General features: G+C 39.4%; 1 protein-coding gene across 11 annotated transcripts in view; it reads left to right on the top strand.

Moving 5' to 3' along the window:
• Positions 1-8274, top strand: part of LOC116849333 (protein unc-79 homolog) — a 736358-nt gene extending 728084 nt beyond the window's left edge. For all 11 annotated transcript variants that reach the window (XM_032826384.1, XM_032826380.1, XM_032826379.1 and 8 more), the window contains 7 exons: positions 4655-4882; positions 5034-5192; positions 5325-5497; positions 5639-5903; positions 5980-6120; positions 6232-6354; positions 6435-8274. In XM_032826384.1, coding sequence (XP_032682275.1) covers positions 4655-4882; positions 5034-5192; positions 5325-5497; positions 5639-5903; positions 5980-6120; positions 6232-6354; positions 6435-6623 — 1278 coding nt within the window. In that variant the 3' untranslated portion in view covers positions 6624-8274. The remainder of the gene's footprint in view (positions 1-4654; positions 4883-5033; positions 5193-5324; positions 5498-5638; positions 5904-5979; positions 6121-6231; positions 6355-6434) is intronic.
• The last annotated feature ends 7015 nt before the right edge of the window (positions 8275-15289 follow it).

Raw genomic sequence — 15289 nt, 5'->3', positions numbered from 1 at the left:
GAGAGAGAGAGAGAGAGAGAGAGAGAGAGAGAGAGAGAGAGAGAATAATACTAAAAATATATCTATATATATCGTATAAGTTTGTAGTACTAGATATTCATTGCGTTATTTATATAAAAATACTTACAATATGTTATTAATATTCTTTTACTTTTATATAACCTCTTAACTTCTTATAATATATAACACAACGACGTGTGCACTGTCAGGAGCCATATTGGATTCTAACATTCCTGGGCATTTCTGATTGGCTATTTTCAACGACTGCGCATCCACGGGACTGATATACCTTTATATTTACATTATGGGAGTAACCAGTACGCTCAAACACTATATTTCGCTGACTCGTAACAAAAATTTAATATTGAGGAACGTCGGGATCTCTCGAAGAACATGTTTGCGGGATACTTCCATTATTTTGTTCCGCTCAATATATTGCTAGGCTTTGTGAGGACTAGAAACGAATCGTCATCAACGCTTGTCACGAATTGATCTTGATACGTTTACACAACAACTACAATTGCATGGTGGGACATGTAAACTCTGATCCAAAGATTGATTTGTTTAAAATACAATGACGAATGCCTCACATTATGCTGAAAGATGTAAACAGACTATCTATGCTACGAGCTTTGGAAAGCGATCGATTTTGAGCATGAGTTTTCGCTCGTGGGATCTATTTGAATTTCCGCTCTTACAAAGCACGACCAAACATTCGTGGGTTGTCAAGTCCGCAACTCAACTGAAGAAGCTGCGTTACGTCATTTTTGCTCTGCAGATTGGTTGAAAGAATTCTCTCACCGGTAATGTTGCCATTCGACCACTGTAAGCTGACTAACGTGAAACTCTATCTCAACTCTCTTACGACAATATAAATTTAGATTTCGAAAAACAGAGATACGCCATTATGTGCGATATGTACGCACATTTCCGCAAATCATATTACGGATGTGACAACGGTAATGTGCTGTTCGATCCTACACAATTTCTTACTCATGGCCCGTTGGTAGTCATCGATTGCTCACGACAAAACGAATCCATTAGGAGCGCCACCGTGGACGCGAGAATAGAATTCGATTGCAATGAGAATATACCAATGGGTACCACAGCTTATTGTTTTATTCTGCACGATCGCGTTGTGGAGTACAGTCCTCTGACCAATATTGTGCGCAACATCACATAAAAATAGTAACATCAGCAAAAACCAACGATTTGCACGATAATCATATATGGTTGTTTGCCTCTTCAATCAACATATTTTACCATCATGAGCATTCCTACATTTGTGGACCTGCAAGGATTCACGTTTGGAAAGAAATTTATCGTAAAAAGAATAACGATACTGAGAAATGGAACTGTTCTTTCGCACTACATCTTTGCGAATTCTATGTCGTGGCATCTTTTCACGAGAGCTGACAAATCAAAAGCAACCTGGTTGATGGCTAATCACCATAGTCTGCAGTGGAAAGATGGAATCGTTCCGTACAACAAAGCGAAACATTTAATCACAGAAACGGTAAGACGCTGTGGTTAGCGAAACTAAAAATCCAAACTCGTCTACGTCAAGGGATACGAGAAGTGAGAATGCAAATTTCCTCGATGCAAGTGGCAAGGTGATCATTGAGACTTTAGATGCAGATTATGAGGATATAGCTTTATTGGACAAACTGGATGCAACTAACTTTTACGGTATAAAAATCATACAAAACATTGTGCGTTACAAAATGTACTAAAGATATTTAACTGGTGGTGGTCTCAGCGCCAGAAAGAATTGTTTAATATTTAATAATAAATATTTGTTATTTTTTAATATATAAATGTTTCCTCCCAAATTTTTCATCCCTTAGTTTAGAGACATATGTATTAACGCTTAACCGTTCTGGAAATCGTTTTTACTGTTTCTTTGCCGTTTGTTACTGTCTCGGTAGTCGTTTCTGTTTGTTATCATTTCGGTAACTATATTTTACCATTTCTTAGCATTTCTATAGCCGTTTTTAGCATTTCGGTAGTCGTACTTTACAATTTCTTTGCCGTTCTTTACAGTTTCTTAGCGTTTTTGTAGCCGTTCTTTACGGTTTCTATACCGTATTTACCGTTTCTTAGCATTTCTATAGCCATTCTTTACCGTTTCTATATCGTTTCTTAGCGTTTCTGTAACCGTTTTTTACCGTTTCGGTAGTCGTTCCTTACTGTTTCTTTACTTTTTCTTAGCGTTTTTTATCGCTTCTTTATCTTTCTTAACCGTTTTTATCGTTTCGATAGCCATTCTTTTACCGCTTTTACAAAATATACTAAAGATATTCAACTGGTGGTCTCAGTGCCAGAGAATTGTTCAAATTTTATCATCGCTGTAGTTTCGCGGATCGTTAACGCAAAGCGACATGATTTATGAACAGCATAGCTGCATTGTGCTGGATGTATCTTTTTCATTAACCCATTTCACCCCAAAATGACCTAAATTGTCTTTTCTTTATTATAATAATTTTGACAGAAAACGTTTATAGATTTTTCCGGCACCTTGTAGATGTAAGACATGGCCTTTCCGGATCTAAAGTCTATTTTTTGCTATCACGTGCCATTTTTTCAATATGGCGGCTAAAACGCCAAAAAATTGAAAAAAAAAGAATATCGTTCGTTTGTGTCTCACTTTTTGACATGATCCTATCATAGGATCATACTAGTTGTCTGGATCTGGTAGCATAATATCTTTAGCTAAAATATGGTGTTATACAGATCAAAAAAATTCATTATGCCGCATTCAATATGGCAGCTTTTATAAGAAAATTTTAGTTTTTATTGCTTTTTTCAGATTATTTATCATTCACTTGCATTTGCGTGATCTGTATTATTAAAATATGATTTAAATATAATTAAATTGCAACGTACCACGACATAACCAAAAAAATCTAAAATGGCAGAGATTTTCAGGTTTCTTGTAAAATATTGCGTTTTTATTCGTTTTTGTCACATATCTAATTATTCTTTCACGCTTTTGTTGATTCTGAAGCTTACACTTCTGAGAAATAGTAACAGTAGCAAAATATTATAATTCTAAGATGTAACATAATCTCTAAACATCATATTGAGCTTGATTTTTACAGTAACTTATGGCAATATTATTGTAGTTTAGTTGCATTTCTTTTTTTTGCTGTGTAATAAGTATAGAATATAATATACTACTGTGTCCAAAAAGTAAGGTGACATTGCATTTATTTCGAAAATTCTTTATTTATTCTTGCAAATCAATTTCGTCCCCTTCAAAGTAATCCCCCCCTGATATAATACACTTATTCCAACGGATTTTCCAATCTTCGAAACAGTTGTAATAATCGATTTCAGGAATGGCCTTTAGCTCCTTCTTCGCAGCGGCTTGAATCTCTTCTATCGACTCGAAACGGTGTCCCCGGAGCCAGAAGTCGCATGGAGCCAAATCAGGTGAATACGGTGGTTGTGGAACGATATTAGTCGAGTTTTTGGCTAAAAAATCACGAATAATCAGCGCAGTGTGTGACGGTGCATTATCGTCACACAGTTAGCCGCTGCGAAGAAGGAGCTAAAGGCCATTCCTGAAATCGATTATTACAACTGTTTCGAAGATTGGAAAATCCGTTGGAATAAGTGTATTATATCAGGGGGGGATTACTTTGAAGGGGACGAAATTGATTTGCAAGAATAAATAAAAAATTTTCGAAATAAATGCAATGTCACCTTACTTTTTGGACACAGTAGTATAATAGATCAAAGGTTTGATATAATTTCAAAATGGGATAGTTGAACACATTTCTGCAACTTATGGTTATTTAACCATATTCGAGTTGCTACTTATTACGTATATACTTATTAGTATATACTTATTAAGAAAATAATACTGCTGTTGAATCAAAAGTGCAGAATAATACACATTGCAAAACAAATTAAGGTTGTTATTTTACACAATAAGTTAACACATCGATACAATACCGATATCATATCAAAATACTTAAAGTCGGTATTATACCGAAAATTTTATAATAATCTAGTTTAACCTAACTAATACTATAAAATATCGCAGTATATATAATACCGCTTTAAATTCTCTAGTAAAATAATTTTAGTATTTAGTTCATGTTATAAAGTGCTCTTGAAATCATTCAATTTTTATTCAAATAATTTTGGTATTTAGTTTATGTTATAAAGTGCTCTTGAAATCATTTAATTTTTATTAAAAATATTTTTTATAGTTTTAACGGAATATGTTTAAAGAAAGAAAAAATTGAGTTTTTTAAAAGGGATGTTTTACTCTCTTAAAAAACCGTATGGACACGTGTAAAAAAATATATATTCCCTACTTTAATTTGGATTATAACATATTTCAACTTTATAGAAATTGGAAGGGGATGCTTTCGTGGGTTTTTCGTTTAGTCTATATGTATACGAGCATTTACTCACCTATTTTCATACGAACACTCTGCAGTAATTCGCTAAATAATCATTGAATCCCTGTAGTAATAATTCACTAAATAATCACTGAATCACTGAGTACAATAATTTGTCACTATTATTTTTTTAAATAATTACCATTAATTTTTGCGAGAAAATTAACGTTGGAAATAAATTCACAAAATGCACGGGTCACATTGGTAGCTAAATCCTGCAAATCGCAATATTCTTTCAGGGAATGCTGGATCCTCTTTCCAAAGTATTAAGTTACGCTATACAAAATTCAACATTGCAATATCATTATTTAACAGACCTGTGCTACTTATGTCATAGAGGATTTACTCGTGATCGCGATAAACACTTTTTTGGCAGGACGATTGTGTTTGAATTAATTCAAGCTATTAAGTTCAAGATTACAATACCGGATTCAAATTTCCTGTTGCTTCTACAATTTGCACTTCAGGTATAATTATTAAAATAATTAATTAATTAATTAATTAATAGAGTAATTAATAAAGTAAGTTTTAATAAAGTAGTTGATCATATTTATTATATTTTTAAAGCATACATATATAATTATCACTATATATATTTTTTTTTAATATTATTCTCAGGATATTGGAGGATCTTTACCTAGCACTATCACGATGGAAAATTATATTCAGACAGATATATCACCGATTTACAATACGAACGCTTCTGAATCTTTAAAGAATCAGTTGTCAGACGTTCTTGATTTCTTAGCTGACTTTCATACATTAAGCAAAATCAAGGTAATACATGCTTTGTATGTATATATAAATATATATAATAATAAACGATATATCGGAATGAATCAGAGCATAACATTCAATGAATCTGTATATGAGATTATATCACAAGGATACATTTTGAGAATTGTTTAGAGTTACAGCAAAGGCATGCAAGCGGGATTAAACGAGGACACATTAGGTGGAATGTTGAAGTGTGGCCTCGCTCAATATGTAGCTTTAGAGATTACAAGAGGCAATAATAGAGAAAATAAAGCTGTTGCACGATACTTACCATGGTTATATACTACACCGTCTACGATACAAGGGTAAATATTTTTATTTATTATTATACCTAATTCAGCGTTTACTTTTTAAATCTGCAGGCTAGCATTACTGTCTAATTTATTAAAATTAATAAATATAATTTATTAAAATTAATTACACATAATTTCTAAACATATTTTTAGTGCTCGCGAATATATTGATTGTATCGGTCACATCAGATTGTTATCCTGGTTGCTATTGGGATCTCTCACGCACATAGCGATGCATACTGGCAATAATAACAATCATTCTCACAATTCACCAATCTCGTTTGCGCAACCGATACCTCAGGAAGTGTCCTGCCATATCGCAGATCACATACAAATCATTTTCTCAGGATTTCCGGAACAATCAAAAACCTCGGTTCTTCATATGTCATCACTCTTTCATGCATTTATTCTTTGCCAGGTATTTATATATTAAATTGTAGAATTTCTATTAGTTATATTAAATTTAATTCATAAAATGTTACGTCTTGCTTTAGCTATGGACAATGTACTTGGAAGAACTATCGAAGAATAACGCGTCAAACAGCGAAGGTCACAATATTACCATGAATATTTTATTAGAGTTTTGGGGCAAGATAACACCGTGCATTTTACAACTCGTTTCATATTCGAAAGCTGTAAGAATTGATTTTAAAAAGATACAAGAGATTTAAAAGTCCTACATTTATCTTTTTACATTATCATAAATTAAGAAAAGAAACAATTGATTAGTACTGTATATTTTCCAGCTGTCTGAAATGCTTAACCTACATTTCTTAAGCTTACTGGAGGCTTTGCTGGAATGCGGTTCAATTCTACTAAGCAAATTATTACCGCTATGGAATGCCATTTTATTTTCCCATCATGTTCAGGTAAGAATAATGTAAAAAATGAATAAATATAATTATAAAAATAAACTACATCAGCCAATATTAAATTTAATTTCTTGTAGCTACCAGGACACCTACAAGTGCGTTTGCAGAACTGTCGCGATTTCCCACCAAGCAGAATGACGGAACATTTTGTTTCTAATCGAAGAGAATCGAATGCAATACTTTTGCAATGGTTACATCGATTACAATTTAAAATGGGCCAAATAGAAATGCAATCTTCTACCGCTACGCAGTTCTATTCTATTTAAAGAAAAAAAAAAGAGAAAAAAGAATCAACTGTAAAAATAGTAGCACCTTTGTGAATTATCATTATAAAAATTTAATAGTTAATAATTTAGAATTACTAAGTCAATAATTTAAAAATTTGCAGCAATTAAGTAGCAGTAGTAATTACTTTGCTAATGCTTAATTATTGTTCAATGAATTACCGCAATTACAGAATATTCTGTATATACAAAGTGTTCCAGACTACCCGAACCACTCAATTTTTTCGTAAACGCGACATTTTAGAAAAAAATGTTTCGAACAAAAGTTATAAGGTTTTAAATCACACATTAGATAGTGGTATTAATATAATCTTGAACAGCGTTGTCAAGGTCATGTCAAGGTCACCTTCAATGTTTTTAATGGAACTCTCTATTTTTCATTGCTTATAGCAATGAATTCATATTCTTATAGTTTATCTTGAGAGCTTTTCAAAACACTATATCAAAATATTTTTCCATTAAGTACTTTCCGAGTTATGAGACATGTATATACTCTCTTGTGTGTGTATGTGTTGCAAATGAGTATTCCAAATATTGATTCACGAAATATTTATTATAATGTTACGTACTGCACAGATGCAAACCATATATCTTATTTTTTCTTTATTCAGAATGCATCTGGAAAACAGTACACAAGACCATAAATAGTTTCCTTCAATTGCAGGATTTTCTCAATAAAATTTCAGCGATAATCCCAGATGCAACCCTGGGAAACACTTCTAATTCCAAAAACCTATCTCGCCGGACTCGAGTACATGAAAAGAAGCCGCTAAACTCTAAGCAAGAAAATATCCATTGTCTCACGGATTACACTGCCTCAGTTCCCGACGTACATCATCTTTGACAGCTCGCCTTGAAGATTCCCTCACCACCTCGAAATTCCTCCAATCAGTACTTCTCCAAAAACACGCGACTTTCCTTCACCCACAACCCCAGTCAAAGAAATCTTCCTAACCTTTTTATTAAAACATTACTCGAATACTTCACTCTACATCTAACATCTCTAACGAATCCAACAAAAGATATCTCCGAAAATTCACATTTTCCAAACCAAATCGTCCCGTATAAAAATCTAAATGCACAACCGACGCTCTCAATATACTATTTTCACTCTCTCAGTACGTATGTGTCGAGATTGTTGCACCATTTTTCATCTTCTCAATTCTTTTCCGTGACTCTTTGCACGATTTTTTCGCGACTTTCTTAACAACGCCGTTACGTGTCAATATTAACCAAGAAGCCCCTCCGGAATCCCACTAGGAAACCATCCAGCTACAGACGACTTGAAGTCAACGGCCACCCAACTTTTATTTCTTTTCATCAGACAAATTACAGCCCAAGTCTTCTAAAGTAAATCGTCTTCTTTTTGCTCTCTTTTATTTTCCCTCCGTTTATTATTCCCGATCCTCAATTTTCTTCCCCCTTTCTCTCTTCTCTGTATTCATTAATCCTTCCGTAACCTTTCCCTATCTACCACACAGAAATGCACACAGATACACATGTACACTTCCGCGTACATCCGGATTTTAAAAATAGGTTCTATACTAATTTCGTTATTTCATATTGAACAACTATAAGTCTATGTTTATATCCAATTTGTAACCAATAAATAGATAAATGTACACCTATCCTATTTAGAATCGTACTAAATGATCTTAATCCACCATCCATAACAATATCCCCCAGTCCCCCTGATTCAACCTTACTCGCGGTCCGTTCCTGGATAAAATGATTCAGTTCTCTGATTCGAGGTAGGACCACCCAAAGCACCTCGTGGCCAGAGTAAAGGAATCCTTCCGGCTCCTGACCTGCTTCGCGACAATCAAATACGCGCAGAATTAACAAATACTTACATGACCGGCCGTCGCAAGCGAATCCGTCACGTAACAATATATATGCTTTTAATTGTGATTCCTTAGTAGTTACTTATCCCATTCATCGCTGTTTGCAGAGCGAGTCGTTTCTCGTGCGTTATTTCCGAATCTTCTAGAATGTTCGCGGAGCGAATCGTCTTTCGTTCGTCATTTTCGAATATTCTAGAATATTCTAGAATATTCGATCTCGAAGATTCGTTATCAGATTCAAGCTCCTGACGCGTAATATTTACATGAGCGGCTTGCCGCTATATCGTGTCAGGACGTGAATCATGTTTTTGGAAAAACGTTGTAAACGCCAGAAATCAAAACATAATTCGGCGAATCTATGATTAGTCACGAGCAAAGCCAAACTCTCGACTTGAGATTTCCGTGTCGACCAAACAGATGCTTCAACAATCAATCAGCTTGCTCCAGATGGTAGCAAGTTCGCGATATAAGGACGAAACAATCTCGAAAAACCATGTTCTTTCACGAAAAGTTCCGCTGAATAATTCGAGCGCGTGCAACTTAATTCTTGTTTTTTGGCACGACGGTCAGACATAATTCATATTAATTCAGGAAATAGATCAATCGTGATTCTTGTGCAATTAATACGGTGTTCTGTCACAATTGTGCAAAGCAACTTCGGAAGTTGAAGCGCTGCGCTATCAGCTTCAATTTCGTGATCTTCCCAGGTCTTCAGCAACGAATACGATCACCTGGCTCGAGACGCTTCGCCTCGCTCTTTCGGCTCCTTTCAGTTCACCAGTTTGACTTATCCTGTTGATTATATTGTATCGTCATCATTGTTATGGCGTTTTCTCGCAAATCTCACGGCCGCCGTAAAACGAAAAAGCTTGCGCTCGTGGCTCCTCTCAAGCCACCCGGCGGAAAGATTTCCGCCCGTGAGGACGGAAACCTTTCCGTGCAGCAAGATTTCCGTTCCGCGCCTGGGTGGTGTATTTGAGAGTGGATTTTCGTGCACACGATTAACGGCTTCTCTCGCTTATGTCTGCAGAGGATTCCGAGAACTGAACGTCGTTTTGTAACAGTTAATAAAGCAATTTGTGATAGAGGAGCTGATTATCGATTCAAATCGACCCGTCCTCCTCACGGATCCCTCTGCCGCGCCTCGCCCTGTGCTGAGTTGCTTCGGTTGCATTCACTGGCGATTCAAGCTTGACGAATCCGCGACATAATTTGTGATCCTTCGAGCCGGGTAGGCACGCAAAAGACATCAGAAGTTCATCGCGTAAGTGGACGAACTACGGCAAAATCGAAATGACAGATTCATTGATTCAACAAGCGCAGATGCAACACTCAATAGAGCGATATTTGGACAACTTCAAGAAATTAGGAAGGAATAATCTGACCCCGGCGAAAGTTCGCTCGAGGATCTCGTCTTTCCGTGAGCTCTGGCGACAATTTCAAAATGACCACTCTGCTTTATCCAAGTCGATACCTGTCAGCAGTCAGCAGACGATGGACTACTTCGTGGAAAAACGGTTCGACGCAACAGAGGTGTATCTCGCTACGATGGATTGCATGGTCAAGGTTCTAGAAGATGTGGTCCTCCTCCGAGTTCCCATAATGACTCTATGAGTAGCATACCTAATCGGGCTAACTTGTCCGCATGGTCTCTCGCACATTTGCCTCCGATTCGACTTCCGCTGTTCGATGGAAACGTGGACAAGTGGGAGCCTTTTCGCGACCGTTTTATCGCACTCATTATTAAAAATTCCGAGTTAAGTGATTTTGCTCGGATGCACTTCTTAACGTCTTGCATCAAAAAGCGCGCGTTAGAATGCATCGAGAATATACCGATTACCGCAGCGAACTTTATTATTGCGTGGCGCGCTTTGGAGGCTCGCTATGAAAATCCGTATCGCTTGTTACACTTGCATTTGTCAACTCTATTGATTCTCATTGGCTTGTCGCGAGAATCTGCTACGGAGTTGCAATTCTTACGCGATAGGGTAAACATAGCTGTCGCGTCATTGACAAATCTGCCGCGGACGCCGGCCGAATTATGGAATGATATACTCGTGCATATCGTTCTCTAATACTTGGACCCGGTGACGCGGAAAGCTCAGAAAATGAAAACGGCAGATCGGGACGAGCCGGCGCCATTTGAAGATCTCGACAAATTCATCGCCGCTCGAACTCGCGCGCTGGAAAAATTATTTTACGTTTCGGTTGTTCGCCCGAAAGCGGACCACATTCCTAAAGTGAACGTCGCGACCGCGTCGATATCAGCGACTGTTTCGTCGACCTCTCAATGTTCAATTTGTAAAGCGAGGCATGTCTTTAACGCATGCCCTTCGTTTGTGCGAGGAAATCTTGAACGTCGCCGCGAGCTCGTTAAGCGACATGGCCGATGTTTCAACTGTTTAAGGCGAAGTTACTCAGCGCGAGAATGTAAAAGTAAATATTCATGCCGATTCTGCCACCAACGGCATCACACTATGTTGCATATAACTTCGGGGGGTGGTGACCATCCCTTGCCTGAGTCGCCGGCGCCGAGCTAACCAGATCCGAGCAGCGAGCCTCAATCAGCAATACAATCGTTATTTGCCTCCCCAATAAAGAGAAAACAGGCTCAAGTTCTTTTGGCTACTGCGTCGGTGGTTGTTGGAGCGACAAACGGTCGTTCAGTCAAGGTGAGAGCGTTGCTCGACCAAGGATCCGAGATGACATTTATCTCGGAGAACTTGGCTCAACTGTTGTGAGCGCCGCACCGTCGCATGCCGGTCTCCGTTTCCGCGGTCGGATGCGTAGACGCCGGTACCTATCGCTACGTTACGCAGGTTAGGATATCGCCTCCGAACAAACTCGCACCTGTTCTCAACTATCATGTTGATTCTTAATTCGTTAACGTCATACACTAAGCGCGCCTCGAGTGTCGCGTCGCTCGCGCATTTGGCAGATTTATCGTTGGCTGATATGGACCTCTTTAGTTCGGAGCCTATTGGCATTATTATTGGCATCGATCTGTATAGCTCCATAATTCTCGACGACATCCGAAGGGGTAAAACGGAACAACCCATTGCGCAGAAATCAATTTTTGGGTGGATCATATCCGGGCCACTCGACGCAATTCCTTCACAATGTATCAATAATGAAAAACAGTCGGTTGAGTCCCGAAACTCGGTTCGCGTTTCCATGCACCATTGCATTTGAGCTCTTTCGTTGGAGGAGCAAATCAAACAATTTTAGGAAGTCGAAAAACTTCCAGCTCCCTCGATTCTCACGCCTAAAGATGGGCAGTGCGAGGAACACTTTCGCGCCACTCATTCGCGTTCTTCAGAAGGCCGATACATTGTGCGCCTCGCATTTAAAAATAGTCTTCCTATCAACATCGGAAATCTCGGCGTCGCGCCGACAATCAACTGCAAACGCTAAATCGCCGGTTACTCGCTAACCCTGATCTTATGTCGGAATATTCCGAATTCCTCGCCGAATATTGCGCCACATGCGCAAAGCCCTTAGTGCAAATAGCAAACAGGAATCATGCGTTTTCATTCCTTATCATCCGGTCTTTCGCGATCACAGTTCCATTACTCGGTTGCGCGTAGTATTTAATGCATCAAACAAAACATCAAATGGGTCCAGTCTCAATGACCATTTACTAACGGGCCCGAAGTTATAGACGGAATTACCCGCTGTTATTCTTCGGTGGTGACAATTTAAATACGTATATTCAGCGGACATCGCAAAAATATATCGACAAATTCAGGTCGACTCACACGATGTCCATTATCAGACTATTTCGTGGAAATCTAGCCAAGACGAGTCGCCATCTGAATATCAGCTTCTTACTATAATTTATGGAACGGCGTGCGCACCATTCCTGGCTTTACGCGTTCTAAAGAAACTGGTCGCTGACGAGGGAAAACGGTTTCCTCTCGCCGTGCCGGTCCTTCACGAGCACATGTATGTGGGCAACGTTCTATTCGGCGGAGATAACAGAACTGCGCTTATTCACACCCGCGACCAGCTAATCTCATTATTACACCAAGGCGGAGTTGCGCAAATGGGTTAGCAACTCATCAGCATTTCTTTCCGATCTCGATCCTCCAAATCGCGGTTTAACATGTGGCAAATCGCTCACCGACAGCGATCGCATCAGTATTTTAGGAATCATGTGGAATCCCGGAATTGACTCCTTTCAAATAAAGGTGTCCCTATCTCCCAACATTCCTGAGAGCAAATGTTTAATTCTCTCATCCATTTCTCGCCTTTATGACCTATTAGGATGGGTCACTCTCGTCCTCATAACCGCTAAGAGTTTAATGCAACAATTGGGACAAGAAAAGATCGATTGTGATGCAGCCGTCCCCCCTCCGATTCTCGCTCGCTGGAAGCAAATTTATTCTCGTCTGTCGTTTTTGAATCGTTTTTGAACCTTCAAATCGCTTGATGAACCGGTTTCGAGAAGAACGGAGTTCACGCTGAGCTCCACGGGTTCGCGGATGCGTTAAACATAGCGTATTCCATTGTACTCTATTTAAAGATTACCTCGCTATCAGGCACTAGTACGATCTTACTCTTAACCGCTAAATCACGAGTCGCTCCACACAGCGGCTCGAACTGTTAGACGCTGCACATCTCACCCGAATTCGTCCGCGGAGTAATCGGAATAGAGGCCTTGCCTTGCATCTGTTGGACAGATTCGACCATTGTGCTCGCGTGTCTACGACAGCATCCGTTTAGATGGAAGGTGTTCGTCGCCAATCGAGTCGCCGACATCCAGCAACGTTTACCGAATATCAAATGACGACATGTGACAACAGGCGATAATCCGGACGATTGCGCCTCTCGCGGGTTATACGGGGACGAAATTCTGGAACACTCCTTATGGTGGCAAGGACCTCGTTGGTTACGCGGCCCTTCCTTGGAGTGGCCTGATCCGCAGGAGAATCTCCCGGATAACATTCTGCTCGAAGAAAAACCAGTTACGGTACACTTATCTCAAACCCAACCGCCTTGTGTAGGTATATTTCTGTTGTCGACGTGCGTTGTCGGGTCGTTTCATGATTGTTTGTGTCGCGACGGCAGAAGAAAGCGCACGTTGAAAATCCCGAGAACAAACGAACTGTCTCCCGACCTTGGAGTTGACTCCGCGGAGTCATACAATCGCCCTTGATTGGCTGTCGCCCTCGTATCCCCACGCGAGTCCGGCTAGGTCCCGAAAAAGCGAGTTCGCGGATAAGCAGTCTATTCCGAGATCCTCGATAGAGCGTTACGTTCCTATATCCTGTAGTAATTATTATTACTATTATTAGTATTATTATTACTATTATTATTACTATTATTAGTAAATATAGTCTGTAGTCTGTAAGAGGCAAGAATCTAAAACCTTGTCCCTATCCATACATATCTATGGACTCCTACAGACTCGTATTCAGAATTGGGATACGAAAGTCGAGGATCGATGGGATCGATCGTTGAAATTGTCTGGACGGTAATGTCGAGCTTTATGTTGTCGCGATATTCGACAGTGTAACGGTGAGTGAGTGTCGACATAAAGTAATTTTGCGCACGCGAAAGTGGGTACGGACACGATATTCGGCAAAATACGACGGGTACTGTATACTCTGTGAGAGTTACGCGCGGAACATTATTTTTGCGGTGAGCGAAGATATTCAAGTACCGGCGATGTCGTTATCGTTCTGAACTGTGAATGTTAAGCAACACCAAAATGCCACTGGAAGGTAATGATTTTACACTGGTCGAGTTAAAAGACGCTCTTCGCGAGAGAGGACTGCCCACGAAGGGAGCGAAAGCAGAACTCATCAAACGGCTAAGAGAGGAAGACCCGAATATTTGAACGATCTTGGGTGAGAAGTTGGATAAAGTGCTGTTCGAGGAAAGCACTTTGGCTATAGTGCAAGAGACAACGCGTGAACTAACCGACGAAGACGACACTATATCGATGTCCAAGCAAGATCTAGGAGCGGTACCTGCAGAGAGAGAGAGAGAGAGAGAGAGAGAAGGAGAAAGAGAGAGAGAGGGGCAATTATTGCGTAGAGAACGCGAGATAACTCGTAGCGCATCGACGACGAGCAGCGTTGTATTGGCGACTGACGGCATCCGAAACCTTAGAGATCTACTACCAGAATTTGATGCGACCGAAAATACATTCTGGAGGTGGAAGCATCAACTCGAACTGTTACGAAATTCATACGAGCTAGACGATAATTCAATCAGGATTTTAATAAGCTCAAGATTGAAGGGACGAGCGCTTACTTAGTTCCATTCAAAAGCAGAATATTTGACACTGGGCATCGAGGACCTTCTAGAGGAAATAAAGCAGATGTTTGATTTACATCCAGGGAAGTTGTCGCTCAAAAAAGAATTTGAGGCTCGTGTTTGGAAGACGGACAAACCATTCTGTGATTATTATCATGAGAAAGTGATTTTCGCTAATCGAGTGCCCATCGCAGAGCACGAGCTTCTCGATTATCTTATTGAAGGCATAGTTGATATGCGTTGTCGTGCCCGTGTTGCCAGGACACGAAAAGAGTTCGAGATCGGTGATGCGGGCGCGGCAGGGCGTATGGCGGTGGATAAAATGTAGTGAGAGATTTTGACTACTTCTTGTAGTTTTAAATATAAAAAGGTATTATTATTTAATTGGTACACTTGTACGAGTTTAATTCCTACTCCCGTTCGTAATAGTAATGTACGAATCGCGCGTTGTTCGCGTATGTCGCGGCGAGAGACCGAGGTGTTAAGTCTGGCGCGGGTGGTCTTCTCCGCTCTTTTATAATATTGTTTTAGGCTTGTCGG

This window comes from Odontomachus brunneus, unplaced genomic scaffold (genome assembly GCF_010583005.1).
Source record: "Odontomachus brunneus isolate Ranch 3 - 2012 unplaced genomic scaffold, Obru_v1 Obru_scaffold_112, whole genome shotgun sequence".
Taxonomy (NCBI): Eukaryota; Metazoa; Arthropoda; class Insecta; order Hymenoptera; family Formicidae; genus Odontomachus; species Odontomachus brunneus.
This window is presented reverse-complemented; position numbering and strand designations above follow the sequence as displayed.